General features: G+C 39.5%; 2 protein-coding genes across 2 annotated transcripts; one reads left to right on the forward strand and one right to left on the reverse strand.

Annotated features, from left to right (window-relative positions):
* Positions 1-2,211: 2,211 nt before the first annotated feature.
* On the reverse strand, positions 2,212-7,498 carry LOC116249306 (uncharacterized). The gene is made up of 6 exons (XM_031622539.2): positions 7,159-7,498; positions 6,969-7,049; positions 6,759-6,843; positions 6,384-6,472; positions 2,795-2,906; positions 2,212-2,542 (listed from the first exon to the last, which is right to left on the reverse strand). Exons 1-6 carry the CDS (start codon positions 7,192-7,194, stop codon positions 2,343-2,345), a joined length of 603 nt encoding a protein of 200 aa, XP_031478399.1. The 5' UTR covers positions 7,195-7,498; the 3' UTR covers positions 2,212-2,342.
* A 1,828-nt stretch (positions 7,499-9,326) lies between these two features.
* On the forward strand, positions 9,327-13,289 carry LOC116247781 (pentatricopeptide repeat-containing protein At4g26680, mitochondrial). Its single transcript, XM_031620094.2, has one exon. It carries the CDS (start codon positions 9,691-9,693, stop codon positions 11,560-11,562), a length of 1,872 nt encoding a protein of 623 aa, XP_031475954.1. The 5' UTR covers positions 9,327-9,690; the 3' UTR covers positions 11,563-13,289.
* The last annotated feature ends 175 nt before the right edge of the window (positions 13,290-13,464 follow it).

A 13,464-nucleotide genomic window follows, 5' to 3' on the forward strand; every position in this document is an offset into this window, starting at 1 on the left:
TTTATCTAAAAAGAGACGCTGATCGAGACCCAACAGCTGTGATAATAATAATAAAATAACAACACAAAAGTTTGGACGAACCGCTTTCAATTGAAATATTCTTGACCACTCGTTATTTTACATGCCACGGGCCATGGCGCTGAGCTCAGACCCTAGCCAAATGAGGCAACCATGCACTGAGGATGGCTTGATTTATGCTCGGAATATGCAGCTGTTGGACGCATTAAAAATAACCTAACTTTCGATTCAATTTGCATGGACGATTAGGAGAAAAGGAAAAATGAAAATTTAATCACCCAAGTAGAAATTCATATTGCCTTAAAGGTCATAACACAATCATTCACATTCAACAAGTTCAAAGTTCATAACACAATCATTCACATTCAACAAGTTCAAAGTTCATATCATGTGGTTGTTGTCACACAACCATGCATTACTCCTCTTGCTGTTTGCAAAAGGGGGCAATCGTGATACTTTTTACCATATGTCTACCTTGATTCGATGAAGCATAAAGGTACGACCTGACCTTGAGACAGTTTTCCTTAAATAAACATTAAAAAATTCGTAACTTTTTCTTGTTATTTCAATTGTCAAGGTAGAAAAAAAAAGGTCTCAATAATTCTTGATGAAAAAGGTCTCAATAATTCTTGATGGGTCTTACCCATTTTTCATATATCAATCAGAAATCAAACCCAAGGTTCCAATTTTGTACATAAAACTCCAGTTGAAAAATTCAGTTAAACCCACTATTTAATTTTGTATTAAATGTATAAGGTCAACGATATTGAATTTTTCGTGTTTGAGAAAAAGGGAAATTAATCCATAATATATTCGTTTGGGAGAAATAAATTGGCGCTATCAAGCCAGCTCACACTCGTCTTGGTAAGACCAGATCGCGACCGGTAAAGCTCGGGTTGGCTATCTGTCGAAACCAGCTGTAAATATCTGATTGGGTTAAGCATAATTTACAATGACAGTGTATCAAACCGGCCCGTGTTGGCCGGTATATATATAAAACTAATCATTCCCTACAGAGGGTTTTTATGCGCTTTTTCATCAAAGAAATTAGAAAAATTAAACAATAACAACCAACAGGTACCCAAAAAAAAAACATTAATTTTTTTTTTTAATTCGCATAAGAAACAGGATACTTGATTAATTCTCATTTGGACAACTCAAAATCAAGAAGCATGAAAAAGAATGACTTTTGTGAGTGGGAAGACTGTGATAACAATGCTGCGAGAAAACTCAGAACTGATACATGAGCCGGACCAGTATTGGAGTCATGCTCTGAACTACCAACATAATCAAAGCAAAACTATAAATCGAAAATTAAAAAAAAAAACAAAAATTAAGCCTTAAAAAAAGTTTTATTTTTAATAAAAGAATTATGCGTTGTATCGCCCGATACAGGGGCGATACAGATTACAGTCTAAAACATTTCTGAATTATGTTTAAGTAACAAGAGATGCACTTTTCTGTTCTAAAAAATGCTCACCAAAAATAGTTAGTGCAATGTCAAATTCTGGTTTTAAAAAGTTAAAACACCAATCTTCGGTACATTGACCCTGATAAATCCATAAAGTGCAGTTTATTTTAATCAAAAGAACATGCAAAGGCTTGGCTTAGCTTGTTAAAGAAAACAGAATCTTGAAAAAGGTAATGAAATCTAAACCTACCGAAAAGCAAGCTGGAACCAACTCATTTATATGCTAAGCAAAACTGTTTCAAACCTGTAAATGCCAAGTTGGGTACTAAAGAATTATTGTTCAAATAACAAACGTACACCAGCTGCAAGTCAAGCCGAACGGTTGGCCGGATTCAGCTTGCTCAACCTTCAGTTTGAGGAAAAACTTTTCTAGCCAAACAAAAACTTACCCATCGGGTAGGCCGTAATGTTTCATAGCATCAGCTACACCTGGTAAACAAACTTTCACACAAACGTGAAAGCTACATATGGAAACCAATTTATAAGGAAAGCCTAATTCACAAATTGGCAAAAAAAATTACCCCAATATTTTTCCATCACTTCGATAGAAATCATCTTGTAGCTACTAGTAGAAAGTCACCAAAATGTGATGACTCCCATGAGAATCATTTGTTTGGAACAGATGCCTATGTCATATATTTATGTGTGCCCGTGTGTTTGTGTCAAGTTTGTTTTTTAATCTACATCCAAAAGTTTCCAAGGTTGTTATGTACTTTACGATATAAATTCTCATAGCCCATGAATGATTTGTTTTCTCATGTAACTTTCCTGTGAAAATCAATCACATTTTTCAAAAATACCCACAAAAGTGAGATTCATAAGCTCATCAGTAACACACTTTGTACAATATAACTCATTTGGAAGAACCTTCTGGAACCATTTCTGAAGAAAAGTGACAATCAATCTGCTTTCTACCAGTAGAGAAAGGCTTCAGAGTTGATCTCAGTGACTCAGGCCCTTCTACATTAATACGCTTACACAAAGCATCACAGTTGCTTAACACTTCAGTTAGCCTTCCTTTCAGCTCACCAACCTCTACTTGCAACTGGTGCACTACAGGAAAGTTTGTAGCCCAAATAAGGACCAAAAAAAAAAAAAAAATTGAAAACCAAAAATTTTCATCAACCACGAGCTAGGGTTGAACAAAGAACCAGGACTAGCTTCAAGTGTCGCGCATGACAGCATTGATAAACTACTTTTTGGTTTCAAGCACCAAAATCACTCAAGCCTGAGCCATGAGTTCTATGGCCATGCCAACCCCCTAGTCTCAAAAACAATAAAAGGGCATAATGCAAGGGCCCATACCATTTGATAAGTGTTGTGCAGTTGTCCTCATAGCTGATAATGAATAATTGAACCTCTGTAAGAGTTTGATGGCCAATGCATCTGCAATCTCAATTTTGCTTTCCAACTCTTCCTGCCATGATGAAAAGCATTTGAGAAACAGAAAATAGCTACATGTTCTTGCAGGTGCAAACCAAAAAGTTAATGAACATCCCAGAACAAGAAAAGAGCAAGCATCCTCTTACAATATCAACCCAGAGATTCATTCGACGCCTATCACGCAAGGCAGATAAAGAAGCAAAATCCATTCCTGTTGAAAGGTCTTTCTCATGATATTCCCCTACACTTACTCCTCTCCCACAAAGTCCTATTGCCTCTTCGATGATGCTAAAACTATGTTGGAAACCTACCCTTAACATCAAAATAATTTTCAAAAATTATTTTAGGTTAAAATTAGGACTTTAACATAGTTTGAGTGTCAGTTAAACAGGCTGCTAATCTTCAGGGTTCTAAAGAAACTAGGTTCTAGAAATTCATATCCTGAAGATTTAGAACACTGCACTCATCACCTGAAGACGAAAAATCATTTCATATACTGAAACAATTCCACATCCTTCACTGAGAGAAATGGAACCATGATGGTGTTATCGCACCCAACTCACCTTTGTCAATTTGTGATATCTAAGTTATGGAATCCACTCGTATCTGAACCATCAGAGTGCCACAAAAATTTAATAAAAAAGGACAAATTTTATTATTAATCTTTACCTTTGATTTGGAAATTACCAGCAACAGTTTTGGTCATATCTAAGCTTTGTGGCTTCATACCTACTTCTCCAGCTTCAAAGGTTCATGCAGTTCCAACTAGAAAGGCAATAAACTCCCTATTAACCATTTAATCATTTCAGTGAGCTGTTGCATGGAAACAGAATGCGATTAATCCTTTTAGGTTTCTCCCAGTCACAATTATAAACAAGAAGGATGTCTCCATCAGTATTATGACTCTGTGAGACTATACCTTGCCATCCTTCAGGAAGCATGTTTATTGCCTTTTCAGCAATGCATTCCATCAAAAGTCTGTGTGAGGAAGATCCAGAGGGTTTGGCTTACTGGAGCAGGCTGTGGCTGTCAAATTAGCAGTCATCATTCAAGCTTTATAGGTGCCTGAATCTGCATGTACTCCTGGGATCCCAGAGGACCACCACTGCTCCTGTGAGGGTTCTGGTTGAGGGTTTCCACGGATAATGCATTCTGGCACCAGTTGTCCCCTCACACCCAGAGGACCACCACTGCTCTCTATATCACAGGGATAATGCATTCTGGCACCAGTTGTCCCCTAACAATAGAAATTACATTAGGGGGCATTCGATTACCAGGAATCATTGGAATGTCAGAATCAAAATTCCATTTTTTGAAGAAATAGGAATTATATGATCAAACACTGAATACCAAGCCTTCTCCCCTCACACCCATCTTCTTCCTTGCACGAAAAAAATCCTCTCCCCGTGAAGTTGCTCGCTTCTCCTTCATCTAGCAGGTAGCACCATTGCAGCTCTCTACGTCTCCATGCCTAACGCCTACACCACCATGTCCTTGTCGGACTGGCCATCCACCTGCCGGAGTTCACAGCTCTGGCGCCAGAGAAGCACAAGAACACCTACGCCAGCATGATGTACATGGGCACTCCAAGGGACTATGAGTTCTACATCTGCGTGTCCAGCTCCACTCCCCCACCTGCCTGAAAATCGATGCCGATCTTGTGGTCATCACCTTTAAGGATGTGCCTCAGAAATCTCTGCCATCTAAGCTTCAACCCTAATCATCCCTTTCCCCTTTCTTCTCATTCTGTTATGGCGGAGCCAAGATCTTAGTTTTGGCTGGAAATGCAGGGAGAATGAGGATGGCGTGAGGGTGGGAAGCATGGTTAACGTCGAAAATCCTTAGAGGAATCAAGCTAATTTCGACAAGTGATTCATGCTCACTCTGAACAAGCTCTGTGCTTGGAGTTTGGTTGAATGTGACCGAGTTGTGATGCTGGATTCTGACAATTGGTCTTTGGACAAAACTGATGCGCTCTTCTGGTGTGAGCAATTCTGCGCCGTGTTCATCAATCCCTGTATTTTTCACACTGGCCTCTTTGTTTTGCAGGTTGGTGATTTTCTTTCATTTTCTATCAATTTTTGTTGAATGGGTGTCGTCTTTTTCTGGGGTTTTTAAATCAAACATGGTATTTCAGTTCTGGAATCAAGATTCCAGGTTATCAAACACACATAAAAATTGGAATTGGATGAAATTGGAATGAAAATTCCAATTCCAGTTTTAGGTTGAACTTTGATTCAAGCATCAAAGTTGTAGACTGACCAAACGCCCCCTTAGGGACTCAATAAAATCTTGTTACCGTATCTTTAGGCGTATCCCTATGCCAGAACTACATCTATACTCAGGGAGTTCACATGTTTTCTAATCCTTTCTCTTGCCAGAAGAAAAATCATAACACAATTTACTACAACATTTTAGAGTGCTAAAGAATCCATTCTTCAATTCAGGTGCACATGTCAAACATAAGCATTCAATTCTTCCAAAGCCATGAATGCTGCGTCTCTAAATGTCTTTCCTCCTATGTTCAAACCTCTTGTCTGAGATTGGTCCTCATCAACTACCCATGGTGGATTGTGCATATTTAAGTACTCTAGACTGAATTGAGCCCAGACATTTGCATGATTTAGGAGGAACTGATCACAAGATTTTAGGAGAGACCCTAGCGCTTTCAATAATGTTCAGTCTCCTTCACTGCTATATATATCTTTTAAGTTTGACAAGCCAAATCTGCCAAGTGAGGTGACTGCACCTTTCTTCATAACATCTCTGACGGGGAGAGCCTAAGTTGGAAACTTTACTCAGACTGGGACCTGAACATAGGCTTCGTGTTCTCCTGTAATGACAAGGTTTGCTTTCTTTTCCACATTCCATATTTTCAGGTAAAAAGGTGGGGCCCGTCCCCTAAAGTTTGGATCAAAGCTGCTGATTTAGCCATTTTACAAACTCCAGTCTGATATTTCGGTGCCTTCTTTTGTGACAACACCAAAACATTCAGGGCCTAAATATGTCTGAGTTGCTAAATCAACCGGCTGACAAATGGGCAAGGGAATTCAAGCCCAAGTCACAAGCTTGCGAGCTATAAGTGCAGGATTAAAGCAACAAAGTCAAAAAAGTTCAAAGGGTCAATCTCCCAACTACTAATTTGATTTAACAAAAGGAGAAAAGTGCCTTTTCAGTGCAATATGTCCATGATTTAGTTATATGTATGCTTGTTTGCAAATTCTAGTTAGTTAATATTTCCAATTCACCCACACCTTTTTACCTGCTTCCATGAGAATCATGTAGTTAGAGGCATCAGAAGCGTTCACATTTACAACCAAGCAGCAACCAAGTTCAAAAAATGTTTTATTGGCATAAATATTGTAATTGCCCTTCCGATAGCATTAAAGCATCAGTGCAATTGTTATTCTATTGTCACAGATTCCTTAGATAGCACATGAAAAAATTGTTAAGCAATGAATTTTTTTAAAGAAACATAATTTCCAGAGATTGAATGATATATAGAAAGCACCTGTTTTTCACTAATTTTTTTAGCTTTGTCTTCTTGCCAATTATAGTAAACTGTGAAAAGCTCCAGCAGAGCTTTGGGATCCAGAGCACCTGAAAAGAATTGGAGAACAAAATCATCATTCTTGCAACCATATATCTTTGAGCTTGGTGGTAAATAAGTTCAAGATAGCCCCATCAATTGAACTGAATCCCATTTTGTTTTATTAATCTGTCCCACACAGATATCAACAACCACTAGCTAACAATCAATTAAGAAACTCGTTCCTAACTGCAGTGAAGGCCTAGAGCGTAAGCAGTCGTAATTGCGCTTACGCCACAGAGAGTTCTAACAGATTTCAAATCCAAAACTCTGAAAAGAAGATGGTAGGAAGAAAACCTGGATTGGAAGATGAAGAAGGCTTTCTTACAAGAATGTCCGTCAGGCTACTCTCCGTCGGTGGGGTTTTGAGAATCGGCGTGGTCTATCCAAGACAAGAAAGCCAACAAAAAGATAATCAAAATTTATCCCAATTTTATCAAAATCATCACCAAAACAGGAAGAAAAAGTAAGATGGACAATAACTCCTGCTAGAAAAGAATAACTTACAATTTTCAGGGACCTCAGTCTCTCTAATAGGGGGTCGATTGCTTCTACCCTCTCTGAGACGGTGGTTATCTCGTCAACCGCCTGTTTGGCACAGAACGTTGCAAAAAAGGAATCAGAGAAATTAATCAAGAGACAACTATACAACTTCGTTAAAGGAAATCCACAGAGAGGGAGGGAAAGAGAGAGGTACTTGACTACGCAAAAATTTGGAATCTGAGGTGCCCATCTGCTCGCCGGCTGAAATTCCTTAGGAAGATCAAATCGTTGCTATTGCTGCCGCTTCTATGCGAGCATCGCTACCTCCAATTCTTTTCATTCCTTCGAGCAACGCTGGAAGCTGCCTACAACTGTTTCAATCTGAAATATTTTATAGTCCGATATTTCTAAAAGCGAGACGAAATCCAGCTTTCTCGTCAATAGAAATAAAACCCTAGGAGGTTGCGTTTAAATTCCTGAATCTATTTTAAATTGCGTCATTTTTGTTGGTACAGTGTAGCTGTGGATTGGCTAGCCGAGCAAAAAAAAAAAAAGGCTGGAAAGGCATTCCTTTAGAAATACTTGGAGCATTTATATATAAGGATTATGTTTAAGATGCTCCTTTATCAGGGCAGTCACCATGTGTCTCTGCCACTGACTTGGTGAGGTATTCAGTTACTTTCTTGAACACTCTGAATGCGTGATAGTCAATCGGTGCTCCGCTCTAGATTTCAAGGACAAAGGGAAAGCGAGAAGGAGCTCAAAATCATTTCATTTTTTACGTCTTTTATTTTTGTTATGTTTATGGGATTTTATAATTTTTTTTTGGGACAAAGGTTGTAGTGCCGTAAGACTTTAATCAGATTTGAAAGAGAGTTTTGAAGTAAAGTCTGAATCCAGCCACCTCAAAATCCCACTTTTAGATGTATTCTAGTTCGAATGTTTACAATGTGACCGAAATTTCAACTTCAATTTAGTTGGAAAGCTGCATATTCAACGCAAGGTGGTGAATTAAAATAGAATTACCAATGCATAGGATATGATTTTGAGATTTTAACTTCTTTGGCTTTACCAAGTTCAACCAATATCCTCAGGGAGTTTTTGGCAGGAAAGTGATCGCAGTAAGTGATGAGAGAGTCTTTGCTACGGTTTTCTCTAGAGAAAAGCGAAGGATGTTTCCGCGAGGGGGCCGCCGGCCGTCCGGCAATCGGTGGAGAGTGCAGTACCGAGTGGACTCATTTGGATGGTGAGATTGCCTTCTTTATAAATAAAGAGAACGTTGTGTTTTTAAAATAAATGTTGTAAAAATATTATGTCTTCATTCTAATACATCAATGTTTCATTTTATAGGATGAGGATTTCAATTCCTTGTGACCATTGAACTTGTGATGATTTATGAAATTGGTAGCGTTTGCGATAATCAAATAAGGGAAATCTTATAGCGAGCAAAAATGAACTTCATTTTCCTTATTGTTTTTGCTACATAAGAGCTCGTTGCTTTACCTCCATCAATATGAATAATTGCTTTCAATCTGAGAGGGAAGATTTGTAATAAGCACAAAAATATCAATTTTGGTTCTACGTTTTTTTTTTGTGTGAGGAAAATGTTTGCTAATTCGGAAAAGAGATTCTTCTCTTTCCAAAATTTCTACCACTAAGCGTGAGATGAATGAAAACTATAAAAACTAATATTGATGTTGAGATTTTATCTATAATCATATACATAGTAACATATATGTGAAAATAAAAAAAAAAACTCATCTTAATTAATTTTTTATTCCATGTATTAGTGGTTGAACCAATTAACTGTTCAACTCCAAGAAGAGTTTTAGTAAAAAAAAGTACTGTAGACGTATTTTGGAAGAAAGACGTGCAATGAAACTTATAGTTGGAGAAAGATCTAGTCCGATTTGTCATGACTCCAACAATGACAATAAATCTAGCTCAACAATAGACCAATAAAACAACTTTGTGGAACTTGGAGATTCTGGCTCCTCAAATATCAAACTGAAGTCAAATGTATCTCCACAAATTGATATAACGAATGCACCAACCAACATTTCATCCATGTGGATCACAACAATAAATTTAGTTCTTTAGTAGAAAAACATCTATCGTGCTCGTTTTTTGAAAATAAATCATTTCCTTTTCATCTTAGGGGTTTTGCAAAGGGTTTCTAGGCAGTTTCTGTTTCAAATTCTATTTTTTATCATCATCCGGATGGTTGGTGCAAGCGGCTGTCTCGAATTCAAAAGACATCAACTAGCTATATCGTAAAAAGGAATACCAATATACAAAGAAAAGAATAGCACAGTATCATCCGGCTACACAAAAAGTAGGGATAGTATCATAAATGATGGAAGAAAGATGAGGCTTCGGCCCTCTTATTAACCTGGAAATGCCCCTCGTGCTCATCCCTAACTAGGGGTAAATTCTTGGGAATTTCTAGCGCCACCCTGCTCAAAACGAACATGTACCGCTGCAATGGCAGCGCCCGACCTCCGGAGCCTTCAAGTTCAGGATGAAACCCATTTTTGTTAAACAAGATGATCAAACTTATTGCCGCATCAGCACCATCACTGGGATGAAAATCCAACAGTCTCCGGGTGAGCATATTCGTCTGCAACTCTGGAGGTTTGGAGGAAGTTGCTGGTGAATTATGTTGGCTTGAGGCTATGCAACCGTTAGAAAACCTACACGAAAAGGGTTCGGAATACTGTATTCCAAATAGTGAAGTCCACCAACCATGCAGGCATTCCGACGTCTACACCAGGTTAGTCTCTGTTCTTCGCCTCGCCATTTCGATCTCTTCCGCAGAACACCACAGAAATTTCTGCTTTATTCAACAGATGTACACATCAAAGAACTTCTTGGCTTCACCTCCCCTCTTCTCGTCCTCGAAGAACCAACCGATTCCAATGTCAAGCAAAGCCCTGACTCTAAACCCCCAGCTGGTTTACTTTCATCAATTTTGGCCGAAACCCATTCTAAAGGAAACCTTAATTCGAAAACCCCAACTGGGCTTTTTTTATCCCGCATGGTAGATGAAGACCCTCCTTGCAAGTCTCATGATTATGGAAGAAGGAAGCTGAATACTATCCCTATTCCCCATCGTTCATTCCAAGAACCAAAGGGTCAGGATTTAGACTTCGTCAATGTAGCTTACAGTCATCTTGTCCACACAGACTGGGCAAAACTCAATGAAATGGTTCCTGGATTGAACCCTTTCAGAGTCAATCATGTCCTGTTGAGGACTCAGAAAGATCACCTCCTCTCTTATGAGTTTTTTGATTGGGTGGCTCTCCAGAAACCCAACGCACAAACGCTGGATTCCTATGCAATCATCATCCATATACTCACTAAAGCCAAGAAATTTAGGCTCGCAGAGAGAGTTCTTAAGAAAACAATTCTTCCTAAATTGCCAAATTCCCCTTCGGATCTCTTTGATGCGCTTATCTGTACATATCGGATGTGTGATTCGTCGAGGGACTCCTTCGATTGCCTGTTCAAGACTTACGCTCACTTGAATAAGTTCAGGTGTGCCACTGAAACTTTTTGCAGGATGAAGGATTATGGGTTCCTTCCTTGCATCCGCTCTGCTAACGCGTACATGAGCTCGTTACTCGCTTTGAATCGATCAGATATAGTTCTGTCATTCTACGGAGAGCTTCGCAGGCGTAGGATCTCGCCGAATGTTTATACTTTGAACATGGTTATCTGTGCTCTGTGTAAATCTGGTAGGATAGAGAAGGCTGTGGAGGTCTTCAAGGACATGGAGATTCTGGGTTGCAGGCCTAATGATGCTTCTTTCAATACGCTGATTGATGGGTATTGTAAGAATCAGCTTCTTGCTGCAGCAATGAGACTTAAGAACTCGATGTGCGAAAAAGGTGTCGAGCCAAACATCGTGACTTACAACACACTGATAAATGGCTTCTGCAAAAATGGAATGCTGCAGGATGCATGCCGACTCTTTAATGAGATGAAGGTCATGAATGTAGCTCCAAACACTGTTACATATAACACTCTGATAAGTGGGTATAGTCAGTCTGGGAACTGTGAGATGGGAGCTCGGCTTCATGAGGAGATGGTGAAGAATGGAACTGTTGTTGATATCTTGACATACAATGCACTTTTAATGGGACTCTGCAGAGATGGAAAGACTAAGAAAGCATTATACTTGTTGAAGAGGCTAGAGGAGGAGAACCTTGTTCCTGATGCCTCAACATTTTCTGCCATGATTATTGGTCATTGCAAGAGGGGAAATTCCGAACGTGCATACGGTGCCTACAGGACCATGCTGAGAAGAGGATGTCATCCAAACATGGAAACATTCAGTACTCTCATCTCTGCTTTTTGTGAGGACAAAGATTACAGTGGTGCCGTTAAGATGCTGATGGAGATGATTGAAAGATCTTTGCCTCCTGATGCAGATACGATGGTTGACCTTGTTCAGGGGCTCTGCAGGAATGGAGAATGTCAGGTGGCCATGGAAGTGTGCAAGAAGGTCGATGAAAGGCGTTTGACCCCACATGGTTTTGATATGAAAAAAGTTATTAAGATTACGGACTTTAACAGCTGCATAAAGAACGACAGATTGAATCTTATGAGCAACTAATGTAGAAGAAATCTGTTTAGTTTACTGTCTAACTCACAAGGATCCGTTTACTGTTCTATCTCAGATGTAAAAAGCATGATAGTTTAAGTCGTGCAGCAAATGTTGAAGAAATTTATTCAGTTCGCTGACTGAAACAGAGATGCAATGCGTGAGAGACTGAGGTTGGTGAGCAACTGGTGATATAGACTTATATCTGTCTTATCATGTCCTGATTCAAATACAGATGATCCTCGGCTATGGCTGTGTATCTGATAAGCATTGGTGGCTGTGAAAATGGAAAGCGATTCATTGCTTAAGTGGAATTGGAATAATTGGACCAAACAGTGGAAATTCAATATCAGCCTTCAATCTTTTGTCTTTGGCAGGACCATAGCATGTGAATTCAGTGTGAGGCTGTGGTCAAAATTTCGAGGTTTAACACCCTGATCTTGAATCTGATCACGGGTACTTCTCCGTACTTCCTAAAGCCGCCCGTTCTACTCTCCATTATCAAAGGGTCAGACATGTTCAAGTCTTCTGGGCGTTTCTCTTTGTACAAACCGATGTAATAGATGTACCATCTGACTTCAGAAAAAATTGAAGAATTTTACCAATTCTGGGTCTTTTCTTTGGAACCTGCGCAGTTTACAGCTGTCAAAGGGAAAGATCTGCTCGAACTTGCTCAAATCTAAAGCATGTCGCTGGATGTACAACACGAGACGAGAAAGCATATCTGTTCTTGAAACTTGTGCAGTTTACAGTTATAAAAAAGTTTTACTGCTGCTGGCTGCTGCCAGAAAAGTGCAGTCATGAAGTTTTCTTAGAACTAGTCCAGAAGGGGTCATAACTTCACTAGACCTGGATACGTTGGGACCTGCACTTAACCAATGGGTTTTTGTACTAGTTCTGCTATGTAGAAGTTCTAGCCATTCCCGGTCCCCAGACTCCCGACGAAAGTGGACAATCGGATAGATCGACCCTCAAGGCACACATAATACAGGTCCAAATGCCTCTTTAGATGATCGGGCTCAAAGAAATGAATGTGGACAGGACTCTGGCAGCCAAATTCGAGTAAGAATGTGAACTCGAGCAGGTATCTGATATAGATGCCCATAAATTCACATTATTAATTGGCCTTTCGTCTCTTAGAATATGAGTGAAGTACCCAATACTAAAACTAAAATGAAGAAAACTCGCGGATCGGATGACACTCGGTTCCTCTTCATGCCTAGTAGCAGCTGTAGCAACTCACCAATCAACAGGCGAGATCTGAGCTGGATCAACGTGCTTTCCCATTTGGATACATTTTTACACTAGAGCTCGCATCTTCTGATGAGGATGCATCCATGGATTCAGAGACCGGGGCTCTGGCTTTCCAGGCTCTGCCCGTATTGGATGTGTCCTTCCCCAAGATGGGCACTACTGTCCTGAGAAGGTCATTTCCCTTATCCTCCTCATTCTGGAGATCATTCCCGAGAAGAGGAGCAGGACCAGGTGAGTGGGAATGCAGCTCCATGGATGGCCGTGTATGCCATTTCTGCACCCCCAAGGGCCGTGTATGCCATTTCTGCACCCCCAAGGGCGGGATTGCCACGCCCAGGCCGCTTTCATCAAATGCTTCTAGGCTTTCATATAGAGATTTGATTTTTTTCTAGAACTGTATCCTTGTATTCACGGTAACCCATATTTTGTTCATTCTGATCATTGATTAAAAAGGTAGCATTTGTGATCACAATGCTTTTAGTGTACACGAGGTTGTTCTTGCATAGATTTTCCTAAATCAAAATTACATACAATTAAGTTAAGATATATATCATATATGACTTAAAAGTATATAAATAAAACATCGCCGTGGATAAAGAGGGTTAAGTGTCCATAACGTAGATCATGCCGATTTTTTATGGTAAAAAAAGATTATCAGTT

The sequence above is a fragment of the Nymphaea colorata genome, chromosome 2 (assembly GCF_008831285.2).
Source record: "Nymphaea colorata isolate Beijing-Zhang1983 chromosome 2, ASM883128v2, whole genome shotgun sequence".
NCBI lineage: Eukaryota > Viridiplantae > Streptophyta > Magnoliopsida > Nymphaeales > Nymphaeaceae > Nymphaea > Nymphaea colorata.